This window comes from Pteropus alecto, unplaced genomic scaffold (genome assembly GCF_000325575.1).
Source record: "Pteropus alecto unplaced genomic scaffold, ASM32557v1 scaffold7, whole genome shotgun sequence".
NCBI lineage: Eukaryota > Metazoa > Chordata > Mammalia > Chiroptera > Pteropodidae > Pteropus > Pteropus alecto.
In genome coordinates this window covers 20,734,217-20,760,021 of record NW_006494614.1, presented here as the reverse complement: position 1 = coordinate 20,760,021, position 25,805 = coordinate 20,734,217, and the positions used below count along the sequence as shown (strand labels likewise).

Genomic DNA, 25,805 nt, shown 5'->3' with positions numbered 1-25,805 from the left:
GTTATCTCAAATAACCCTACCCTATGAGGCCAGTCTCTAAGACCTCCCATCATAGTCTTACTCCAGGGTCCCTAGAACCAACCGCCCAAGTCTCAGGGGCAGCCTAGACACTAAGGGCCCCGCTGGTGATGCCCGAGGTGTGGGTGGTAGTTGCCGGAGAGGATGGGAAGGGAGGGGTTAAGAAGATGGGCTGAAGGAGAGGGAGTAAAGCTGTCCGCGCGGGCCTCCCGCTCCGGACCACCTCGTAACGAGCCTCCCACCTCGCTCCTGCCGCAGGCGGTGCCTCTCGGCCATGGACTGAAGCATCCACTTGGTTCGGAGCTTGTACAAATAATTGCCGTAAACCACAACCTCGGTGAAGTCCGAGGATTCCAGAACCTTCAACTCGAGCATGGCTTTGCTCACTTGCTCGATGTACGGGATTCGAGATCCGTCTGGGCCTGTTTGGGGAAGAAGATGAGCGCTCCGGCCCCCGGAGGAGGCCGAGGCGCCCAGGTGGAGGCGCCCAGGTGGAGGCACCCGGCTCAAGTCTGGGCTCACTCACCAAACATGGCTTCCAGCAGCCGCGTCTGGACCAGAAACACCTCGGGATCTTTCAGATCTTCGGGAACTCTGACCCACGGTGGGATATCTTTCCGTTTCAGCAGCGTCCCCATCTTGCGTGCCTCGAAACCAAACCACGCTCCTACTTAGGCAAGGCCTAACAGAATCGCCCAGCGCCGACGCGCGCCTGAAAATTGAACACCTGGGCGGGCCCCGCCCACAAGCAGGGCCCGTCCCCCGAAAGCTCCGCCCCTGACCTGGAGGCTCAATCCGGCGCTCACCACCCAGCCGTCTGCGCTTTGGTCTCGCTGGTGACCTCTGTGGCTTTACCCTCTCCCGAGCACTGGTGGGCCCAGCTGTCTCTGAGCTTACGAGGGTTTCCATCTGCATTGACTCGTATCTTCAGTACCAGAATCCCTGGGCCTTGGGAGTGCATGGGGCGAAGCGTTATGGTCTCTTCCCCTAGGAACGAGTGGTTGGGCCTGAACCCCAGAAAGCTGGAGTCCAGCTGTGAGGGTGCGAAGACCACCCGGGAGCTGCCAAATAGAGTTCCTGCCTCCTGTATTCCAAACGAGCGTCTATTTCCTCTTGGCCTAAAAGGGCCAGACTCTGGAACTTTACATAGCAGGTGAGCCCTGCAACTTCTGGGGACTCAAGTAATTCCTGCCATTTAACAAAGAGGAAAATGAGATTCGAAAAAATCGTTATCTTCAAGGGACGTGAAGGGGGCTCTAAACTGCGCCCACAGTTTGAGTTCCTTGAAGCCCCCCAGTCTGGAACTTTTGCGTCTACCCGGATTTCGAAAACTTAACGGTGCCCCTCCTGGATACCGGCAGAAACCGTGTGGTCCAGGCTCCTGGCCCTAAATGAACTTGTTTCATTAGTTTAAAAAACATCTTGCTTGAAGCAGTTGCACTAGATTCACCTTATGAGGGTATGGTTTCAATGTTTATGGCTTAATTGATGAAGAAAAAGCTGGCATTTCCCATCTGCTAAAATCTGGTTACTAAGAAACTGAATATTCGAAAAGGTCTGGAAATCCTAGCCCACAAATTAGGAACTTAATACAGTATTTAAAGAAGCAAATGGAAAGTTGTAGGAACTGTGTCCAACTAAACGAGATTAGAGACAATCTCGTAAAAATACAGAAACTTATAGGATAAACAACCAGAACTTACATTGCTGACTCAAAAATTATGGCTATCAAAATTTTTTCAATAGTAATGATTAAGGTCCCTTCTAAAGAGCTCATGCACAATGACATCAGCACAGGTGTATCACATCAGCAGTTTATAAGAGTCTGTTTCCCCCACTCCAATGATTTTCAATTGTTTGCCTTGCCTCTGGGATAAGTGACTATGGATGCCTCATTGCTTTTTCATTTACACATTTTGAACCTAGAATCTCAGATTCACCAATTGCTGGTTTAGGGGACTAGTTGGAGAGTGGTGTGATTTACTAAGGGGAGTTAGATCCAATTTCCTGAAAAAGGTGCAACCACCGACTCCTTCGCGATTGGGGATACCTGTCTTAATTTTATCTCCCAGGAAAAAACTGTTTATGTGTCCCAAGGCAAACCTTTCGCTTCTCAGCATGGCCCTGAGCAACCACTGTGAGTAAATATGAAATGAAGCCACCAGAAATTTTCAATCGCAAATATTATCTGCCTGCAGCTTCTCATTTGAAGCAGATAGGAACTCCATCCAGAGGCCCTGGCACAATCACAGCCACCCATACCTCCCTTCCTCCAACTTGAGTACTTAGGCTGGTGGGCAGCAGGTGGTGAAAGTGAAAGGGCTGGCCAGGAGCTTCTGGATGTCCTCCACCCCTCCAGCACATGGCTCGGGGCAAAGCAGGTAAGTGCCAGGTGCACCCAACCAGAGGTGTCAGGAGCACCCAGGGCTCGCCCCCTAGCTTTCTGGACACTCACAGCACTACGTCCTAGTCAGCTACATCTGGAAAGGGAACGGGCTTCCTTCCAGCCACTGACCCCAAGGTGCGGCAGTGTGGACCGTAGACACACAGCTGCCTTTATCTGGACCACCATCCAAAAAAGGCCTCAGGGCCCATCTGTCTTCTTTAATATACCCCTCACGCAGGGCCTGAACTGAGAGAAGGCTGCAGAATATTGATTGGGAAGGCTGCAGCAAGAAAGGCAGTCCCGATAATACTCATTCCAACCCTTGCCTTTCTCAGAAAAAGGCTGCTGTCGAAGGATGGCATCTCTGCAGCCAGGGATCCTCCTCCAGGCCCTGGGCGCGGGATTTTATGGGAGTTTCGAGGAAACGGTTCCCCATGCCCAAAGCAGTCACCGCAGCCCAGATACCAATGGCCAGTCCATATATTCCTCCTCCCTCCGCTCCCTGTGCAAGGTTCTAGCCCACCATCTTGGGTCTTTCTATGGGTTGCCCTGGCGGTTGTACAACCCGCATGAGCTTCGCGCTTGCGGCTAGAAACACACCCACGAGGTCTAGTCTATCCAGAGCCAACTGTCTGTCAATCTGCTCAGCCCTTTTGGCTTCAGTAAGAAGTCTCCCGGATCCAGGTGCATACCCAGCGCGCGCATGGCTCGCTAATGTGCTGGCACCGGGTTGCGTTTAAGGAGAACCCAGTGCTGGGAATACGCAGGCACTTAACCACCCAGGCAGGAATCCGCGCCGCTCGGATGCGGAAAGGGCACCCTACTGAACGCAGGTTCCCGCGACCCCTACCAGGCTTCTGCGTCTGGACAAGCTTCCTGGTTCTAGCTCCTTAGCTCCTGAGGACATCGTCCGGCCATTGCCTGAGCCGAGATTCCCTGGCAGACAAGAGCGGCGGAATTGCGGAGCAGTGAGCGCCGCCAGCTCTCACTTCGAAAGCGGCTGTCGAAACGCCTGCAGGACATGATCCGCAGCAGCCACTTGACTCTCCTCCTGTGCCACGAGCGCCGACAATGGTGATCTCCGTGTAGCCTAGAGAGTTTGCCACTTTCAAGTTCAGAACTACTTCGTGCACCCCCGGAAGAGCCCCAGGAGAGCAGTGTCCAGGCCTGGGGAGAGCTGGGCCATGAGCTAGGCGGAGCCCTCAGCCCCGCACATCTCCCAAAAGGCCGGCTAGTCAGGGTCCCACCGTTTGGAATAGACCCCGCAGAGCTTGACTCTAAAGCACTGCTTGAGACTTCTGGAAGGACTGCGACAAGGGGCGCAGACGCGAGGTCCACCGCGGAGCAGAGGCCCCGGGCCGACTGCCTCCCGGAAGACTGACTCCGGCAGCGACAGCTCCACCCGCGGACTCTTCAAGTGTGAGGGCCCCAGCCACCCCACCCGCGCTTCCGGAGTTTTCTCGGCGGTGGGAGCACGGGAGCACCGTCCACTTCCATTCCAATTCTGCTTCAATTTCAGCTCGGTCTGCCTCGGCTTCGGCCATGCCGAAAGGCATGAGCAATTTTGGTGGAACTTCGGGGAAACATCGGACCTGCGAGCGATCAGGGTTCGGTAGTTCACAGCGAAACCCACCCCTTCCAGGGCCTAGTCTATCCAGATAGCCCAACTTCAGGGCTTGTTGAGGACCCATAGCAATGACAGTCACTGACTGACCCTCTGTTGCAGGCTCTGCTTTTCCAGACCTTCCATAACTATCGGAGACATCTTATGTCTTACACGCTGTAACCCATGGGAGAAGGGGCTCAATGCATCAGCATCTTGAAACTTGGGGGAACAAGGGAAAGATGACCTGGCTAGAACAAGAGAGTTAGACTTTTTCAATAGAACAGATTGTATCCTTCCAATTTGCATCTTATTTATCAAAGATTTTTAAATTGCTTCTATTATGGCTCTACGATATTCAATCCAAGTCTACTATCAGATTTTGTTGACTACCTTTTATACACTCACTGCCTTGAATAAATGACAAGACCATTTGGTTTATTAGCCATATTTGGGAGTATCTCCTTTATATAAGATAAACGCCCACAGAAAGAATTATAGATGAAAGGACAGGAGAATTTTTCATACTCAAGCCATTCATTAACCTATTGCTTTTCAAAAATGTCCCTTGAACATTTGGGGTGAAAAAATCACTTGGTTGGATGCTGGAATTGGGAATAATTTCTGTCTTAGATTTCAGTTGTTACTTTATTGTAAAACAGTATTTTTAAAAACAATTTGTTTTTAATTTATACCCCCAATCGACTAGAATCTGTTGTTCTCTGGACTTTTATGTAACACACCCTGAAGTATTAGAGAGAAGAGTGCCTCAAGCTTGAATGTATAAAAGTCACTTGGGGATCTTGTTAAATACAGGTTTAGTAGGTCTGGGACAAGCCTAAGATTCTTTATTTTTAACAGTTTCCCAGGCATTGCTGATGCCGCTCGTTAATGGATAAATGTGGAGTAGCAAGGTTATAGATATCTCAACTATCAACCTAAGACCTCATCTAGAATATAAAATTCAGTAGCTAGAAAAGTGTGTTGTAATTAGCAATTTTTCTAATGAGTGCTCTCTCAAGCTCTGTATAAGAACCTGTGCTGCTTTAACATCCTGGGCTTCATACCTTTTCAACATTACCATTGGTCAATCGCCATGCAGGGATGTGAGCCCCAGAACTGACAGATATTCTGATTTTTATATAAAGTTTCTCATTTTTATAATGTTAGGACCTGATTCAAAAGGTAGATAAAAAAAAAATAGTGTGAGTAAAACAAAACATACCTGTGTGCATTACTAGGCCTGTTGAAACCAGTTAGCAACCTCCAAAGAATGTTGTACCTTCCAGGTTCACCTCTATTCTCAGCCTCTAGGAAAAAGTCTGCCTCCAAAGGGGTAGTGAAGCCTCAAACCTAATCTCTCACAGCTTTCTCTACATCTTAGATGCTTCCCTACATTCAGAGATACATAATCCCTTTTGATTCCATCTTGTCTTCTATCATTTCTCTTCAAATTGATAATACAGGCTTAATGCAATTCCTATCAAAATGCCAGTAAGATTTTTTTTTTTTGTACATATAGACCAGATCATTTTAAAATTTATATGAAAAGGCTAAGGAACTAGAATAGCTAAAACAATTTTGAAAAAAAAAAATCAGTCTGCCTAACTTTAATTATTATTATATAGCTATAATAATCAAGGATATGTGGCATTGGCAGATTAAATGTAAAAAGTATAGCTATAAAGCCTTTAGGGGAAAACACAGGAGTAAAATTTTGAGAACTAGGGCTTAGTTAAGAGTCCTTAGACTTATCACCAAAATCTTGCTTCATAAAAGAAAAAACTGATTAATCAGACCACCTAAAGTAAAAACTTTCATTTTGTGAAACACTCTGTTAGGAAGATGAAAAGGCGAACTACAAACTGGGAGACGTATTTGCAAACCACATATCCAATAAAGGACTATTATCAAGAATATATTAAAAAAAACTCTCAAAACTCAATAGTAAAAATCAAACAATACAATTAGAAAATAAGCAACAGACATGAAGAGACATTTCACTGAAGAGGATATACAGATAGCTAATAAGCACACGAAAAGACGTTCATCATCATTTGCCATTAGGGAAATGGATATTAAAAGCACAATGAAATATCATTTTATACCTATCAGGATGACTAACATAAAAAATAGAGAACTCTAAAGCTGGTGAGGCTTGAGAACAACTAGATTACTCATACACTGCTAGTGGTAAGGTAAAATGGTACACCAAATCTGGAGACAATCTTACAGTTCTATGATTAAACATAGAGTTACCATATGACCCAGCAATTCTTCTCTTAGGTATACACTCAGAAAAACTAAAAACATATGTCCACACAAAATCCTGTACATGAATGTTCATAGTAGCTTTACAAGTAATAGTCAAAAGCTGGAAACAACACATATGTCCTTCAAGGAGTGAATGATTAAACAAATATGATACATGTATCCCATGGGTATCACTCAGCAATAAAAAGAAACAAACTATTGATACAAGCAACAACTGGATGAATCTCCAGAGAATTATGAGTGGAAAAAAAAATAGCCAGTGCTAAAAGTTACATACTGTTTAATTCCATTTATATAACATTCTTAAATTAACAAAATTATAGAAATGAAGAACAATAGACTAGTGGTTGCCAGAAATTAAAGAGAGGGTAGAGATTTCCCTCTGTCCACACCATATGGACCATCCGCTGTTGGGTGTGCTCAGCTGTCGCAGATAGGTTAAGGAAGAAGCTGAAAATGTGGTGGCCTCTGGGAAGGGAATTCAGTGGTCAGGGTTCAGGAGGAAGTAGGGGACCTACTTAAGCTCTTAAATGACATTTTTACTCTTTGAGTTTCTGCTTTTCTGATGTTACTTGATTAGGTTTTCCATTAAAAGTTATTCCAGCCCCTCAGGAATGCTAAACTGGTTCCATTAGAACTGTCTGGGAAAAAGCCCGATTCTCCACAAACATCAGTTTTCTTCTCTGCGGATATTGTCCCGAGGTTGAATTTTCTGCCTCTCTGGAGCTCAGTCTCTCAGCGCGCCGAAAGTGCCCCATTGCACCTGCGCGATCTCGGGAAGTTGCCAGGCTTCGGAGTTTGAGAAGCGAGGCCTGGAATCCAATAAGAAAGGCGCGGATGGGGAGGGGCTTGCCAGAAGCCCTTAAAATAAGGCCCAGAACCGACTGCAACTGCCGCAGCCAGGCCCAACTACGGCCTTCCAGGTTGCAACAGTACCGTTGCTCCCTGCGAGACCCGCTGCAACATGGCCAGCCCCAAGAGGTTTCCGACGCTCGTGCAGCTGGAGCAACGGGAAGGAACGCTATTCCAGGTGCTCGGTAACCTCACCAAGCGGCCCTACTGGTTCCACAATGAGTATCTGAAGAATCCGAAGGCAGTTCACCTCGAGGCATGGCTGGTGGAAGCAATCTTCGGTGAGTGGCCCGAGAGCGGAAGCTAATGCGGTCTCTTTCCCCCACTCTTACCCACCCCAATGCCCAAATTGACCGCACGCCAGGACAAGCCTCTCCTGTGGCCCTGGCCTCAATCCGTGCCCCTGTTGCCTCCCGAGTCCTGACCTCACACACCCTCTCTGCCTCCTGCGCAGGCCCGGGAGGAGAGCACATTCCGCACGTCGAGTGTGTTTCGCAGACACTGCTTCATGTTCATCAGTGGGACTCAGAAGACGAGGCTGAAATCTTGATATTTGGTCGGCCTTCTTACCAGAAGGATGTGTCCAAGATGATCATGAACTTGGCTTACTATCACCGCCAACTCCGGGCGCAAAGTACGGGACCTGGAATAGTGAGGAATCCTGGACAGACCTTGGGTTTCTTGGGAGGGATCCTGATGCTTTGCTGGCTGTGCCTCGGCAACAGCTTCATATTCTTAGTCATCCCGGGATTGGTTTTCCTCTTTGCAATGGATCTAGAAGGCCAAATTGACCCCGCGCTCTCAGATTCTGGGCCCCCAACCCCGAAGCCCGTCCAGATGACTGACTGACTCTTTTTGTAGACAGTACGAAGACACAGGTGCTGTCTCCTTACACTGCTCTTCTTCCAGGCTCAGTGAGGGACGCTGCGCAGGAGACCGGGACCCAGAACTCCCCCGACTCAGTCCGGGAGGCGGCGACCCAGAGCTCCCCCGACTCAGCCCGGGAGGCGGCGACCCAGCGGTCCCCCGACGCAGCCCGGGAGGCGGCGACCCAGCGGTCCCCCGACGCACTCCGGGAGGCGGCGACCCAGCGGTCCCCCGACGCACTCCGGGAGGCGGCGACCCAGCGGTCCCCCGACGCACTCCGGGAGGCGGCGACCCAGAGCTCTCCTGACGCTACCGTGGGCCCCGTTCCCAGGTTATGAAGGCATTTCGAGGCCCGGGAGCGAAAGCCAGCCAAGATTCAAGTGGAAACTCCCATCTGGAGCCCTCTTCTAGGCCCTCAGAAGCTGAGGAAGGATCATGTGTGTTGTCCTTGGTTACTCCTTCCTCACCCCACCCCCATGTTAAATGTTTGCAAACACGAATCTAAAAAGTTCTAACCAAGAACCGAATTACCCTAATAAAGAATCGAATTTCCCTAACGTCTGTTTAACTGGCTGGTAGAAGGGGAGGGAGAGTGGGCATCTGCCTCCAGCAGGCAGTACCTGCTCTAGGCTGCTTTCTGTCTAGAGAGGCAGGTGAGACCTATTAGATTTTTAGTCGCTGGAGACCACAGTCTTCCCAGCCACCGGTAGATGCTTCCCTTGTGCTTCTCAACCGCCCGCACCTGACTTTGAGGGCGGAGAGCCAGCCCATCGAGTCTGTTCTCACTGAAAAACCTCCAAACCTAAGGTGTTTCCCTTCAAGGCCACAAGGGATGAGAAAACTTGGTTCCAATCCGAGTATGCAGTTGGATGTATTGTGCTGCTGCAAGCAGCTACTTCCCAGCTCGGGCAACCATGGGCAAAAGGGGTAACTGGAAGAAAAAGCCAGGACTGACCTGCTGCCATCTCATCTTGCCTAGGTCACTCGACATTCAGTGAGGTTTGACCCAAGCCAGAAGTAAGCAGTGCTGGTGACTCTTCCCTTAGTAATGGAAGTAGCAAGTTGAGCTAAGGTGAATCCCTCTTTGTCACTTTTTTTTTAAAAAATGAACTATATTTGACATAACATTGTGTAAATCTAAGGTGTTCAATATGTTAATTTGATACATTTACAAATTGTACTGATTGCCATTGTAGCAATAATTAGCACCTCTATCACATTTAACATTCTGCTCCAGGCAAACTGTTAATAGCTGGGTGCTGTATGAAAAAAACAACAGCATCCATCAATCTTAGTCTTAAGAAAAACCTTCATTTTAAAAATTCAAGGAAACCTAACTTTAAAGACCAGGGGAGTGGTATGTCTATCATAGACCCGTTGGTTACCGCTAGTAGAGGATCACTCCGATTTTAAACATAAGGGAAATAAAGATGAAAAGCTGAATTTACAATAGATTATTAACTATTTTTGGAAGAGGCAGAAAAAGACTAGGTGGAGTGAACTTTAAACATTTAAGACTCAAAATCAATGCAGACTCAGTTTCAACTGAGGCTACAGTGTAGAACTAAGACTCGATGTTGATTTTTTTCCCCCCTCTAAGTTGTACCCACATGATGAAAGTCAGATACTCGCCTTTACAAGAAAGATTACTGAGCAGCAGGTAGCAAGCCAAACATTTAGGAGTCTTTGTGACTACTCCAAAACTTTGATAAAGATACCCTATATACACACACATGGACATGTCTGAGATGATTTTGTGAAAGAAAATGGTAAGATGAGTAAATATCCTTGGTTGGAGGTTGGCGAGAGAAAAGAAAAGGGAGGTTGAACTTTAAAAAGCATTTAGGTGTGATGGCATATAAAATTCTTTATGCATATATTTTTAAAAAAGAAATGTATTTGGTTCTTCTCAAAGCAGGGCATGAATCAATGCCACTCGAGTTTTCACCCAGATCAAAGTCTCCAGAACTCCCTGTCCTCTCAAATATATTTAGAGGAAATCACTTTTAACAGTTTAACTTGTACTTATGTATAATTGTATATACCTTTTTTCTTCTAGTAGCTCGATTTTCCGCAGTATGGGTACACTTTAGTCCTTCCCTCTCTTACTACTGGTTAGTTTCCCAGATTTCTCAATTACCAACTGCTACATTGAATTTCTGCTTGCCTCTTTGTATTCATGTTGGAATTATTTCTATGAGAGAGCTTCCTAGAAGTGGAATTGCTGGGTTAAAGAATGAGCACCTTTAAAATTGTTACATTGCTAAACTGCCCTACAAAATGGCCATACCAATTTATTTTCTCACTACATGGTATGAAAGCTATTTTCGCTATATTGACCCAAACTCAATGTTACTAATCTATGTTCATGTGTCACTTTAATTATTTTCTCAATATTTACCCTACTTTTTAACCATATAAAGTTATACAACATTTTCATATCTGAAAGGGCAAGCCTACTCACAGTTCAATTGGTAGTCTCAATCATTTGTTTTCCATATGAAGCAACTTGTTAAAGTACATAGAAAAACCGTTGAGGAAAAAGATGTATGTAAACGGCTTCCAAAAATATTGGTTTTGTTTCATTAAGGTATCCTAGAGTGCTCATTTTATTTTCAATGGCATGTACATTACATATGATGGACACATGTATTTTACTAGTTAAAAGAAGTTGGTGAATTAGATGAGAACACAGAAACTGAGGCCCAAGGCAGTCAATGGAAGATTGTCAAGGAATAAGGGCAAAAACTACAGGAGTCTAGAAACAGTGACTCCTTTTTTTTTTTTTTAAATGATTGACAGCTAATAAAGAAGTCAATCGGGACGGTTTTTGAATAGATTGACTAGAGGCATCAAAGAAAAATGCTCATTGTCGATAGAATCTGTAGAAAATTTTTGAGTTTAGTTGTGAAGCACACATAACAGCCTATCTCAAGGTCTTATTGCAGCTCTACTTTAGTTAAGCCAGGCTGGCACTAGTTCACCTCATCAGAATTTCTCAACTCCACTTTTGATCAAAACAAGGCCTTTTTAAATATCACTAAGAGTGGAACAAAAAAACAAAACAAACTTTGTGCCTGCTGATGTGATGCACTGAGGACACAATATCTAGTATTTTTGCCAAAAAATATAACCTTAATCTAACAATAAGGAAACATGAAAAAGAAAAGGATTGTAAGAGAAAACTATCGTCTGAAAATAGTGAAACCTATTTGCACATTTTGAAGGTGGGGTAAATGGTTGGCAAGTAGTTTAATGTGGATAGTCTTTGAGTGGACTCAGTAAAGGTATCAGTTGTATACGATTTTCTAGAAAAACTTGAGAATGTAGCTGTGGAGCATATGACAAGCCATCTCTGTTATGTCTACCTGTGTACTTCTGTTAGTACCTCAAATTTAGTTAATAGATATTTATTTAATAGAATTTTTCACTAAAAACCTAGGAAAAACTTTATTTACAGCATTCCTGAGTCCTTCCGAAGCACTTATATAATCAGGCTTTAAGGAGTCTCGCCATACAATCACCCCCTTGAAAAGTGGTTGGATTATAATTGGAATTGCATTGAGTTTTTAGATTAATCCAGGAAGAACTGACCACATCTGTGCAATACTTGACTTTGCTATCCAAGAATGTACTGTCTCCATTTATTTAGTTGTATTCCTTTCTCTCTTTCTCCTTCTCTCCCTTGTCCTTTTCATGTTTATTCATAGATATTTCAATTAAAATATAGAAACCGTATTCTTTTATCAGAAATAAGTTTTCATTAATCTGAAGTAGAATGTAATGAGTTAAGATTTTTATAATCCCAAAGGCAACTAAGAAAAAAATCATTTAAAAAAACCTAATTTTAAATGGTATGAGAATTTAACACAAAATCATAAAGGAGGAAAAGAACAAAAAAAAGATGTAAGACAGGAAACAAATAGTAAAACGGAAGACAAATCCAGTCATATTAATAATTATACTAAATCTGAATGGACTAAATCTTCCAATCAAAAAGCAGAGATATTCCAACTTGATAAAGCCAAATTCAAAAGACTACATTTTATATTATTCTATTTATATTACATGTTCAGAAAAGGCAACTTTGTAGAGACATAAAGCAGACTGGTTCTCTAGGGCTAGAGACAGTAGTGATAATTGACAGCAACAGGCATAAGAGAACTTTCTGAAGTGATGGAGGAACAACTCATACATTTACTTAAAAAAATTTTTAATTATACTCACAATTTTATAGTTATGTAAATTTTAACCAATTAAATTTAAAAATTACAGTGCAATACCACTAATACACAAAGTCTCTAAAATGAAAATTCTGATTGTGGACAAAGAGAGCAATTGGAATCTGATACAATACTGGAAGATATGTAAATTGGTTAAATCACCTTGGCAATTCGAATTTAGGCACACTCAATAAACCAGCAATTCCAATCTTAGACACATACTCAATAGAAATGCACATATGTATGCGCCAAAAGTCGTGTACAAGAATTTTCATAGTAGCACTATTCATTATATGCCCAAGTAGTAAACAACCAAAATGTACATCAACGGATATAAAACTAAATTATGGTTTATTCATACAATGGAACTATACTCACAACATGGATAAATCTTACAATAATTTCATTTATATTTAAATCAGAATAGTTACCCTTGGGAAAAATGCAGTGGTAGCTTCTGGAGGGCTGGTAATGTTTCTTGTTCTCTGGGTGCTGACCAAATGATGTGTCTCCTTTGCATTGTTCAATTAATTTTTCACGCCTTTTTTTTTTTTAATTCTCCCCCCACCCCCACTTCCACCCCTGATTTAGGGATGTTGCTGTCTCTCCTTAAGAACTGGATCTCTGAAGGTGGGGCTTCTCCTCCCATGTGCTTGTGGTGCACATCTGGGGCTTGGCATACCCAGGGGGCCTGGTGCACCCCGGGTATGGGCCATGGCTCTGCTGGGGCTCAAACCCAGGACCTTCTACGTGTAAAGCAGACATGCTAACCACTACTCTATGGAACCACATCCCAAATTTTTCACACTTCGGATGTGCATTTATTTTTTATGAACATTATGCATCAATAAAATATTTACTAAAATAGAAAAAATGGAGTTATGGAAGACTACTTGAAGGTAATATAGGCAATAAGGTTTTTTGAATAATTATTCTAATGCTTATGCTCCAAACATCCTACTTAGGAGCGTGGCATAGGGCATGGTATGTGATATAAGCTCTAATAAATAAATATATAGCTAACATTACCCCAAATTCTGAAAGGCAGAATGACAGTGCAACCATTTTTTTTTTTTTTTAGATATATTGAAAGGTTATGAAGGTAGTAAAAATACTGTATTGGCACATAGATGAAAAGGAAGATGGAAAACCCCTATTAGATATCGTATTAGTTTGCTAGAGCAGCCATAACAAAATAACAGACCGGGTTAAACAAGATATTTATTTTCTCAAAGTTCTGGAGACTAGAAGTCCAAAATCAAGGTGTTAGCAGGTTTGGTTTCTTCTGTGGCCTCCCACCCCAGATTGCAGATGGCTATCTTCTTGCTGTATCCTCACATGGTCTTTCCTCTGTGCTCACACCTGTGTCCATTATTTCTTCTTATAAAGACACCAGTCATTGGAAAAAGGCCCACCCATATGGCCTCATTATACCTTAATATTACTCTTTAAAGGCCCTATTTCCAAATACAGTCACATTCTGAGGTAATCGGGGTTAGGATTTCAACATGTTGATGTGTATAAATGATGGAAGCAATGCAAAATCATTTATTAATTTAATTTTGGATAATTTGGAGAAAATTGGAGTAAATTTTAAGCATAACCCTCCTTCCAGCAAATAATTGTCCAAAATGTTCATGGTTTTGGAGAAATCCCAGTAGGAAAAACCTGTAGGAATATTTATCAAATTTCTAAAGAATGAGAAAAAGTAGGAGTTCCTAAAATTTAAAAGGGGTAAGGATGAGGAGAAATCACACAGAAAACAGTAGTTGGTTTAACTACATAGAGTAAAAACTTCTCATGTGCAAAAAATTTGAGAAACAAAGGGGTGAAAAAATAATAATAAACCATTATTTGTTACAAAAGCTTATACAGATAATAAAAGTTCTTATATTCAGGGTTGAAAGAAGTAATTAGGAATAAAGAAAAATGTAAAAGCATTTTACAAAAATGTGAAGCAAAGTAGGAACATGATCAATATCAATTGTGTAATCATATTAAGAGATTTGTGTATGAATGTGTGTTTAAAACACTTGCAAATGGCTACAATCCATTACCGCTCAGGGGTGAAGAAACTGCATGGGTTAAATCAACTCCACCTTTGTGTCTGAAGCCACCCAGTTCTTGGCAACCTCTCCCCACAAGAATCCTGCTTCCTGAAAGTGGAGGCAGCAAGGGCTTGGGGCTGTTTTGCACAAATTGGTAATGGAAAAACAACCCAGCACGTGCAGGACACCTGTGCAGACCCCAGGGGAAAAGCAGACAGCTGACTTGGAGGTCAGATGCTTTCCTGGGCTAAGCTGCCCAGTACTCCGACTCTTTGGCGAATCACAGCACCAGCACAATGAATGCTGATCACCTCATTTCATACTGGAATATCCACACATGTGCATGAAGGGAAGGTTCCACTCTAAGAAAACCCACCCTCGGTGCTACTCAAGGACCAAACCAGAAGCTTCAAAATGAGAGCCTCAAAGAATCATTAACCTTACCCATGAGCTTGTTAGAAATGCAAAATAATGGGCCCAATGTACTGAACTAGAATCACTTAAGGAGCCTAGGAAATTGTTTTAGCAAGTTCTCAAGGTGATTTGTTCCACACGTTAAAGTTTGAGAACAAAATGATGCCTGATTCTGACCCTAAAATCATAAAAGGGTTAGTAGTTTCAAAGTGGTAGAAATTAAGAAACAAAAATAGAACCACTACAAATCAGGCCTTTTACCCACGTCGCACAGCAAGACAAGAATAAACAATCTTTTGTAAATTTGCTTAATTTTAAGTGAGAAAAGATCTTTATGCCATTGGACAAAAAGGAAATTCATTTCTTTACTAGAACAGCACTATAAACTCACGTTTGCATCAAAATAATCAAACCACTACCTATCACGACAAAGGAAAAAAGAATGCAGAGATTTAAGGATTCTTTCTTCTCTCGAACTTTAGTAGTAGAAGCAGGACTGTTCTCATAACGTTCCTGACAATACTTGTGCAACAGCATGCTGGGGAGTCTGGAGACCTGCGGCACGGGCCTTCAAGAACTCCTCAAGTTGTTTCATCTTCTCAGCTGGATAAGGAAAAATGCAAAAATGCTTGCTGTTTCAAATTACTCTGTCATTGGGGGATGGGAAAGGTGCTGGCAACATCATTTCTCAGAGTGGAAGCTCTGAATTTGGGATCTGGAAATAGTAGGTAACCAAACTGAAGCTGGCATGGGAAGTGACAGGCCTGAATGCATCAGACCCCAGTTTATTCTCCCAAGGTCCTACTTTGACTCCTCTCACAAAGGGATGCCCAGGGACTGTGTGCGGCATACTGGAGTTAGGAAACTGCAAAAACTACTGGGGAGATGAGAGAGGATAAAAGGATGTCAAATACGGCCAGGTGGTTCACCTGTGGCTCCCTACACATGCAGGTTGTCAAAGACCTTCACCTCGGGCACGATATTGCCGGTGCCTTGATGCCAGGCTCAGAAGCACGCTCTTCACTCGATTTTGTACACGCGGCTGGCCGAAAATGGTGATTTCAACGAAGTTTCCAGAGTTTACTTTGTCCACCATCAACAAGACCTGATTCATCCACTCCATTTCCGGAATTATGGCTCGGTCTGGGCCTAAACACGAAGAGAGACACTCAGAGAGGCAGCATGGTCGAAGGTCTGGAGGAGCTAGAGTCGAAGGGAATGTCAACTGAGGAAGGGAAGAGCTAGAAGCTGGCATCACGGCGCCAAAAGTGGCCTCTGAATCTGGGAAAGCCTGTAGAGAGCTGCTCTGTCGGGCCTTTCTCGGACTGGAGGGGGCTGGGCCACCCGCGCCCCCAGGCTCGCTTACCAAAGATCGAGTCTGCCAACCATGCCTCCAAGTAAAACACCAATGGGTCTCTCAGTTCCTGCACAGGAAACCACCACGGCCGGGTGCGAAGCCGTGGCGGTGGAAGTGGTAGCCTCAACAGCCCATCCCGGGACTCGGCGGGCGTGCATCCATGCCCCTGGCCCACATCATCTGCGTGGTCCGCCATGCTAAGAGGCCAAGAGAGAGGCCCACGCAGCTCTGACGAAACTCCAGCGAGCAGCGAAGCCCGAGCCCCCTTTTACGGTTTCCGGCCAGCCCCGCCCCTTCCTGCGGCATCCGGTGGCCCTTTGGGGCAAGCTGCCCCATTTGACAGCGGGCACTCAAGCCTGGCGGCGTCACGAGCTACTTGCTGTTGTGCGTCTAGCCGCAGGATTTCCTCTTCGACCTTGAATTAGTGTTTATTTGAGCTCCAACTGGATCTCAGAGGCTCTCTGTGGTCTTCTCCGCTGAATAAGGTATCAGTCTCAAAGCCCGTTCCCTGTACAAAGCTAACAGCGTGGTTTGAATTGGCGACTTTGTTAACTGGGAAAGAATCACTTTCAGTGCCTAGGTTAAGGTTTCTATGTTACCTACCTTTCAGAGGTAGGTAGGTAAATCAGGCCGAAGGCAGACTTATCGAATCTACATTTTTCTCTCTTCTACTTCCTGTTATGTTCTGCCTCTGGTTTGTTACCATTTCTAAATCATTCAAGAATGTTTTCAATTTAAAATATAAACGTCAAAGGTGTTCATTACAGAAAACGTTGCAAGTATAGACAAACCTCGTCTGTTTCCAGTGTCCTAAAACACCTAATGTTGATAGACGTTTCTTACCAATGTTCTTAGTTTTAGTTAAAATTTTAAATTATGAAAGATTTCACACATTCAAAAAAAGTTATAGAAAACTCCTGTACAACCCCCACACACCATCCCCAATTAACAAGATGTTAAGATTTCCCCACATTTGCCTCACTTCTCTCTTCTTTAAAATAGGTATCACTGAAACATCTTTCCTTTCCCTCTCCACAGGAAATCATTGTCCTGAAGCTGGTGTATATCATCCCATACACGTTCTTATACTTTTTCTAGTATATTTCTAGAAATATTATATGGTAGTTGTTTTATATTAGATAGCATCTGCTGTACAAACAATTTTGTTCTTACAACTAGCTATAATGTGTTTCTTTAAAAAATCTTTTTAATGGAAAATGTTTATCATTTACATAAGGGGGATAGTATTAATATACTGAATTCCCTCATCCACATCATCTAGGCTTCAACAGTTATCCATAGATAATCTCTTGAGACATGTTAAATTAAACTTTAGTGGATATTTTTGTTTCTTCAATTTAATATTAAAATTCAACATAATAATACATGTACATTGTAAAAAAAAGTCTTGAAGATATAAATATGTGAAAGTTCTCATGAAGTTGAGTTAAAAAAAAGTTTTTCTAGATCATTTATGCAAAATTACAAGAAATGACTTTTTGCAGTTAGGGATGCCTAGAGAAGGAGACCATGAAGAGCTCAGCTTACCTGAGAGAGAGAGAGAGAGAGAGAGAGAGAGAGAGAGAGTGAGAGAGTTAGAGTTGCCAGGTGTCTGAGTAGCCAATCAAAGCAACAAGCCAAAAAGGAAAGAGTCTCCAGCTCCCTTCGCCTTGTACCATGGGCCGGAATGCATTCACGGTGGTCTGGCAACATGATTGTTTTCACAGAGCCAGTCTCAAGGGCTTTCTTGGTCTCCTCAGGTCAGAGCAGACCAGCACAGGGAAGAAGAGCAACCAGATTAGAATTAGAAGTATGTAGTTGGACATTTAAAATAGGCACATGACTGCCACATCCCACACCCCTCATGCTGGCAGGACCCTAACTCTTCCCACTTTAGGAACTTGGTCGTCTGTCCATGTTCTGGATGCGTTGACACTAAGGGATTCTCCCGGAGATTAAGAGGCTCAGGAGTAGGGGCTAAGGGCTCTCCGGAAGGAACAAGAAGGGGATGAACAGATCTGCCCTGGCATTCAAACATATTTGCACAGAGACCTGGTCCCGGGCCCCAAGATCGTCACTTCAGGCCTGGCGGTGTCGACTCCCGAGCCCCAAAACTCTCGACCAACACTTGGAAGACTCGTTCTATCCGTCCCCTGAGCAGCATCGATCCGTAGATTGTCATCTCCATGATGTCTTTGAAGCACGAGTCTACTTGGAACAGAGTGTTGAACTGACACTCTATTTTGGTGAGGCAGACCCCACCCTGGCCTGTGCGGGGGCGGAAAGAAGATGCTCAGGTCCAGAGAGCTCAGGTCCACGAGGCCAGGAAGAAGGTGCCATTGTCGCTTATAGGAGGTCCCAGTGGCGCCAGTAGCAGCGAGAGGATGCAGTTAGGAGGGAGCAGGGGGCCAACACAGCACCAGAGTGGGCCCGCCACGGGTCACTCGGGTCCACGTTTTCTCATCAAATGCAGCATCTACCAGTTCAGCCTTGACGTGGACCAAGGCCGGATTCTTAAAATATTTCGGCTCTACAGAGCTCAATTTGCTCTGGCCCCTTTCTCATTTTGATCTCTGGCCAGTGTCAGGACCAGCGCACAAACCCTGCGGCCCAGAGAAGCAACCTAAGACCGTAGGACAAGTGAGCTGCTAACCTCAGCCGACTTCGGCTTAGGGAATCGCGGCATCTCGGCTTCCAAGTTCTGCGGAATACTCTCTCCATCCTACCCCCAGGCCTGTGGAAGGGTTGTGTGTCCCTCTGAGTCCGTGAAAGATTTCCCAGCGCCTTGGCTGCCAAAGTTTGGGGGGCGGAGAAGTGAGAACTTGGTGGGTCTTCCAGCCGCCCCAGGAGGTAAGCTCTGCCTTTCCGGGATGTGATTCTGGTCTTTGACTGCTTAGTGGGAGGTTCCCCTTGGCAGAACCGCAATCCACTCTGGAAAAAAACTGCCTAAGGATGAAGTGGCCATACCAGGCGCTTGCAGCTTGTTTGTGAGGGAGACTAACTGCCATGCGCCTCCAACAAGTGAGTCATTTGTGTGGGGCTTTATCTCTAAGGATCCCCATAAAGTAACTGGATGCTACCGTATCCACACCAAGAAACTGAACCTGGGAGAACTGAACAACTGAACAACTCACACGAAAAATTCATAAGAAGTATGTAAATACTGGGTAAAATAGAAATATTTGCCTACAGCAGCATAATTAAATCTCTTGATCGGGTTAAGGTTTTAAATGTTTATTGCTTCAGAGACATAGCCAAATCTTGCTTTCCTGAAGGTGTGTCCTACACAATGATATTTGTGTTTTTTCAGAAACCTTTATTTGAAGATGAGAAGGGGGTGTTCTGGGGACAGAGTCACCCATTCCCAGGTGACTTTCAGGACTCTGCAATATGCTTTCCCCTATTTGAGGACTTTTCCTACCTCATGTTTAATTCTCTTGTCCAATGTTCACTTTATTTTACTTTTCCTTAACTATCAACTCTTAATGTGATACAAAATTTCAAGCATTTAAAACTTCACTTAAGAAATTATTTATGGCCTGTTTTACTTGTCCTGGAGGTAGGGAGGATTGCTTTTTTTCTAAAGATATGTTTACTTCATGGTTCTTTTATTTCCATTTTTAAAGACTTAAAGCATTTAACACAAGACTCTAGAGTGCAAGTTTGACATGTATAATTAACCATACATATAAAAATACAACTTAAATATTATCAAAACTCTAACTTTTATACTCAAAGTATTCATCAAGTATGAAAGAAGATTAAAAATACTAAATATGAAAGACTTCAAGAAAATGGCAGATTAAAACACACAGTATCCATCAGGCACCCTGCAAAAATCTATAAATTCCTGAACAACACCCAAAGAATCTAAGCACCAGGAGGAAAAACAGACCTAAGGTTTAATTTGTTTGAGAAAAGGGGTTGTTGAGAGAACTGAAGGTACTTTCCTGAACTCACCCATCTCTTTAAAGGCAGGAACTAGTGCTCCCCGCCTTGAAATTACCTTTTTCTAACCCTGCATTCACATGTTTTCCTATTTAACCCAAAGTGGGGGCAGGGGGGTGGGGCGGGGGTGTCTCCAGAGTACTTTAGATCTGGGAAGAGAAAATAGTGGTGTAGCTGAATTGTGATTCTTTTAACCTCACCTCCACTGCCTTTTCAAGTGTGGAAATTGGCTGTTAGTGGGCCATCTTCCTGTGTCCTTGTCTCTTCTCTCATCTTTCCAAGTGAAGGATGAAGATTTTGAGATCTCAGATTTTGAGAAGCTGGATCCTTGTGGACCATCAGAGATGTGAAAGAATCTTGCTTTCATTCTCCAATTTGAACCATTTCATCTGACAGTCTTTATATTCTGTGTTATGAGGGTGTGGGGTATTTCCTCATAAATTATTTTTGATTAATTAACTTTGATCTCCAGGAAACATTTGTTATATTTGTGCTTTAAATTTCATGTTGCTTGCTTCTAATTCATGCTTACAAAACAATACTTTTACTTATATCGATCATGTCCCTTTATTACCCTTCCAGAGTAGAAGCCTGTAACTTGGCTATTTTCTTACTGTTTTTCTGCTCACTTTATTCTTTTGAAATCTTTTTTTTTTTTAATTACTTTCTTTTAATAGAAAAAAATTTCCTAGCGTTTCTCTTTAGTCTTGATCTCAGTAGTGACCTGGTATTTCATTCTCCTTTCTTTACACCCTCCTTTACCCCTTTCCCAGATCTGCGGCAGAAGCGGACTTGGGTCAGAGCCACCCTCCTCTGCCGATCTCCCCCAACTGCGCTGTAGGTCGCCCAAACTCCCTTCTTGGATCTACGTTCTTCTCTCACACAGGCCTCAACCTTGAGTAGGTACGAATAATCGAGAAAGTCACTGGGACTCGGCTCAGACTGGACATAAACTCCCTCTTGGAGCCGGTTGAAGTTATGGTCCAAAGATTGAGGATGCGCAGGAACAGGGCGGGATGGGTGATCCATGCCCTGGCCAGGTAGTGCGCCCCAAGAATGCGGGCAGAGCTCCTGGAGTTTGGCTTCCTTCCCACCCCAGGCTAGGTCCTGGGTCTAACTGAGATAAATGATTGGGTCAGGGCCGACCTATCCATTAGACGCAGTAGACACAGTGTGTGGAAACCACAAAAATACTTTTAATTAAAAATATTTTTAACCAGAAAAGAAGCATTACATAACGAATCTAGTCTGTTTCGTATTCATTTTTATACCAAAACCGTGGTATTATACACCCAGTCTCACTTTGTGTTGAGGTAGGATTCAGATTCAGGAAAGGTCCTGGCATCCTGGATTTTCTCACTAGAGGCTGCTACAGACGATCCTCTTGGCTTCCATCAGTATTTCCTTCTCTGCCTCTGAAAGGGAAAACAACTGTATTTGCGGTAGTTCACGAGGGCACGCACAATCTCGGCTTGTCGCGAATCCCTCATACACTGTAAGTGGAACCAGAGGGAGCCTGTCCTCGCTCTTGTTTCTTGGGACTGAGTTTGGGCACTTGGTGGGAACCCTTTGAGTCTGGGAGGTAAGGAGACAGAGGGACACACCAATTTCTCCCCTTCCAGCTTACCTTGCTGCTAGGTCTTTGGGGCCTTAATGACTGAGATTTCCCTTGACAGAGAAGATGTGACTCGGGCTCTGGAAAGCTCCTGAGACAATGAGTAAAGGCGAATAGGGCTCCCTACCCAGGCCTGAGCCCAGGTCTGTGCGGTCTCTGCTCCTCGTCTTTAAACTCGCCCAGCCTCCCAAAGCCCGCAGCAGTGCTGCTTTCTTCTGCAAAGGATAATGGACTGAATGTTTCCTTTTCTAGCGGTCGGAAGGTCAGGATCGTGCCCTTCGGGGCCAGAGTTCTTACTTGCAGCAGGATCTCGGTCAACTGCTGGAAGTGCGGGATTTGGTGCTTTGGTTGTGAGCTGGGGGGTAGGGATGGGGTCACCGCTGAGTTTGGCCGAGCTGGGTGGGGTGCGAGACCTGATTGTACCGTCTCTGGCCTGGAGGAGGGCGGCCGCCAACCACACACTCACCAAAGATCTTTTCCACCTACTCTATGGATAGATAGGTCAAACACTATCAGTTTTCCAGGTACTCTTCTTAGAAACAGTCGGGAAGGCTGCTCAGACCCATGTGTACCGGGCCTGTGAATACAGGTAAATCTTCCCTCTCCTTCTTCTGGGGCGAGGCCACCGCCCTGTCCTGGTTGAAAGCTGGACGCCACAGCCCATTGGAAACCGGTAAGCTCTCGGTGCGGCCCCGACACGTTTTGGTGCCGTAGGCTTACGTGGTACTCCGGGCTGCGGGATCCCGCAGCCTAGTGCTGCAGGTCAGAACCCGGAGCGCCCAGGCGGCTGGGGATGTGCTGAAGGCACGCCTACCGCGGCCCGCAGCACCTGGAGGCTTCCCAGACCACATCTCAGCGCAAGCGCGGGGCCCGATAGGCGGCCCTGGGAGCCTCGACCCTGGCTGTGAGGATCTGCGGCAGCGGCCAGATACACTGGTCTTAAAGGCCAGGACGGATTTCCAAGTCCTTCTTTCCTCTCAGCCCACAGGAGCCAGATCAGCACATCTCACCTTCGACGTAGAGTAATGTGACACAGTAAGGACTCACATTCTCATTTTTGGACCTCCAAGGGCAAAGTAATCAAAAGAAGTTCGGACTGCCTGTTTGCTTAGATAGGTTGGAAGTTATTGAGAGCAGGATGAAGTCTTATGTCTCTACGTATTCCTGGCACCTGGTATGGCACCTGGCACAAAAACGTTATTTTAAGGAATAGAGAAATGTGGATTTCAGTTCTAATTTTGCCACTTATTGGATTTGTGACTTTGAGCAGTTTATCTAACTTCTCTGTTCCTCATTTGTAAGATGTGAACAATAAAAATAGTAATACTTGTGGGATTGTTCAGGAAATTAAGTAAGTTGAATATATACAAAGAGCTCAGAAAAATCTCTGGCTTGTAGTATTTTCCTAGTTCAATAAAAGTTATTTCCATTATACAGCACGATGTACATGTACATTTAGACTGTCTCTGACATTCAGCGGCCAACCATAACTAGTTACTCTAATTCTGGCTCCTCCTCCACTCCCTCTTTTCCCCTTTTTCTGCACTCCCCCCCACCCCATCACTTACTAGATATATGTGTGACCTTGGGCAAGATGTCTAACTTTTCAGTTCTTTAGTTTTCATCTATAAATTGGGGATGGCGATAATAGTACCTCCATCCTAGAGTCGTGAAGATTATATCAATTAATTAATACATATAAGACCTTAATTGTGCCAAGCATAAACCACAGGTAAAGGGCACTACTGTAAAGAACAAGGGCAACAAATAGAAAACAGTAACAAATATGGCAGATGTACACTCGACTATATCAGTAATCACTTTAACATTAATGGTCAAAGTGCACCAATTAAAAGTCAGAGACTCAGAATAGATCAAAAAACAAGATCCGACATATGTTGTTTACACGAAGCCTATATTAAATATAAAGACATGCAGTTGTCTAGGAAAGACCGTACTATGATGTGACTACTGCAAGGTGGATCCAGGCCAGAAGGGAAGTTGCTTTTGGAACCCCACCACCACCACCACTCCTAGACTCTCAGATTGTAATTAATGTTTATGTCTGACAGAAATCAGCATTCCTTCTTTGCCACCTGTCATATGCCCATATATTGTCCTGACCTGATCAAGCATGTAAAGTAATTTTCTCTACCTGGCAGCATTCACAGACTAGTACCCTTGACTATCCTCCCCTTTACCCTATGTAATTCTTAGGAATCCATTTTGTCTTACATGCCTCCTATGTAAGTTTCCCTTATCAAACTCTATTAGTTGCCACACTAAGTGGCCTGCTTCGTTCTTCAGCCTCTCTTTGCCCTCTGCTGAGATTTCTGATCTCAGGGCTTTTCGCTAGGTCTGTATGTTTTTCTTTCCAAGGTTTTCGTTACTAGCGGTCAACAGCAGTCCAAAAATATTAAATAGAAAATTCCATTTATAATAAACAATTCATAAGTTTTCAATCGTGTACCATTTTGAGTAGTATGATTAAAACTCAAGTTGTCCTGCTCCATCTGCTTAATATGAATCATCCCTTTGTCCAGTGCATTCACACTGTATACACTACCTTCCTGTTAGTCACTAAGTAGTAATCTCAGTTATAAGATTGGCTGTCATGGTATTGATATCAAGTAACCCTTATTTTGTCTTCAAGTAAGCCTTGTTTTATTTAATAATGGCCCCAAAACCAATACCTTCTATTGCATATATTGTTACAATTGTTCTATTTTATTATTTGTTATTGTTGTTAATCTCTTAATGTACCTAGTTTAAAAAACTTTATTATAGGTATGTATATATAAAAAATATATATAGTTTGGTATTATCCTCAGTTTCAGGCATTCACTGGGGGTCTTTGAGCATAAGGGAGGACTGCTATAGATTAAAAGTTAAAGGATGGAGAAAGATATACCATGATAAAATTAATTAAAAGCTGGAGTAACTATATTAATTTAAACACAGCTAACTTCATAGCAAGGAAAATTAAAATGATAAAGGGCTAAATTCTCCAAGAAGCCGTAACAGTCCTTAACATGTATCTAACAACAGAGCATCAAAATATGTGAGGCTAAACTGATGGAACTACAAAGAGAGATAGGTGAATTCATTATTATTGTTGGAGACCTCAGCACCCTGCTATCTAAAATAGACTGATCCATCTGGCAGAAAATCAGTAACGACATAGTTGAACTCAACAGCACCATCAATCAACTAGATATAATTGACATCTATGGACTACTTCATCCAACTACAGCAGAATACACATTTTTCTTAAGCCCACATGGAATATTCACCAAGACAGATCATATGCTGGGTCTTAAAACACACCTTAACAAATTTAAAAGAATAGAAATCACATAATACCTGTTAAAATTGATGACAGAGACCTTAACCTGGATATAAATCAGGAGGGCCTGTGGAAAGAGCTATTACACTCCATGTCATAGAGTCTCACAGGAAATCTATGTTTATAATATAGCTCTATGGTTGTAATAGCCCCTCACCTTAACCTCCTCTTCCACTCTATAAAGTACTTCCTTTATCTTTCTCCAGTTCAGTTCATGCATGTGGCTCACCATGTCTGCACTGAATTGAAATCCATCCTTTTTCCTGAATAAATCCTTTTGATGATGGAATGTCTAATTGATTTTATTTTATGGTCGACAATGTTCTCATACCACAATAGAATTGAACTAGCAATCACCAGAAGGATAGCTGAAAAATACTTCTAAATAACACATTGGTCAAATAAATCTCAAGACAAATTAAAAGATAGTTTGAACTAAAAGAAAATGAAAACAACTTAAAATTTGTGGGATATAGTAAAAAACAGCGCTTAGAGGGAAATGTATAGCATTGAATGAGTATATTAGAAAAGAAGAAAGATCTAAAATCAATCATCTAAGTTTCTACTTTAGTAAGCTAGAAAAAGAAGAGAAAATTAAATCCAAAGTAAGCAGAAGAAAATAAAAATTAGAGCAGAAACCAATGAAATTGAACACAGGAAATCAGTAGAGAAAATCAGCCAAAAGCTGGTTCTTTTAAAAAATAAAATTAAATCAATAAACCTCAATACAGGCTAAGAAAAAAAGAAGGAAGACACAAATTACTAATATCAGAAATGAAAGAGGGACATCACTATAGAGCCCATGGACTTTAAAAAGATAATAAAGGGATACTATGAACAGGTCTGTGCTCACA

The 25,805-nt window shown here is 43.4% G+C and overlaps 4 protein-coding genes across 4 annotated transcripts in view; 1 reads left to right on the top strand and 3 right to left on the bottom strand.

The window, feature by feature from the left end:
* The window catches only part of DPPA5 (developmental pluripotency associated 5), a 931-nt gene extending 275 nt beyond the window's left edge, over positions 1 to 656 (bottom strand). Inside the window, exons 1-2 of the mRNA XM_006926385.1 lie at positions 545 to 656; positions 261 to 440 (exon numbers count right to left, since the gene is read on the bottom strand). Of these exons, the coding sequence (XP_006926447.1) occupies positions 261 to 440; positions 545 to 656 (292 nt within the window). The remainder of the gene's footprint in view (positions 1 to 260; positions 441 to 544) is intronic.
* A 6,589-nt stretch (positions 657 to 7,245) lies between these two features.
* Positions 7,246 to 8,338, top strand: KHDC3L (KH domain containing 3 like, subcortical maternal complex member). Its single transcript, XM_006926813.1, has 3 exons — positions 7,246 to 7,414; positions 7,588 to 7,809; positions 8,043 to 8,338. Exons 1-3 carry the CDS (start codon positions 7,246 to 7,248, stop codon positions 8,336 to 8,338), a joined length of 687 nt encoding a protein of 228 aa, XP_006926875.1.
* A 5,624-nt stretch (positions 8,339 to 13,962) lies between these two features.
* On the bottom strand, positions 13,963 to 16,238 carry OOEP (oocyte expressed protein). The gene is made up of 3 exons (XM_006926812.3): positions 16,052 to 16,238; positions 15,655 to 15,834; positions 13,963 to 15,288 (listed from the first exon to the last, which is right to left on the bottom strand). Exons 1-3 carry the CDS (start codon positions 16,236 to 16,238, stop codon positions 15,188 to 15,190), a joined length of 468 nt encoding a protein of 155 aa, XP_006926874.1. The 3' UTR covers positions 13,963 to 15,187.
* Positions 16,239 to 21,162: 4,924 nt separating this feature from the next.
* The window catches only part of CGAS (cyclic GMP-AMP synthase), a 49,539-nt gene continuing 44,896 nt past the window's right edge, over positions 21,163 to 25,805 (bottom strand). Inside the window, exon 5 of the mRNA XM_025042876.1 lies at positions 21,163 to 21,405. Coding sequence (XP_024898644.1) covers positions 21,360 to 21,405 — 46 coding nt within the window. The 3' untranslated portion in view covers positions 21,163 to 21,359. The remainder of the gene's footprint in view (positions 21,406 to 25,805) is intronic.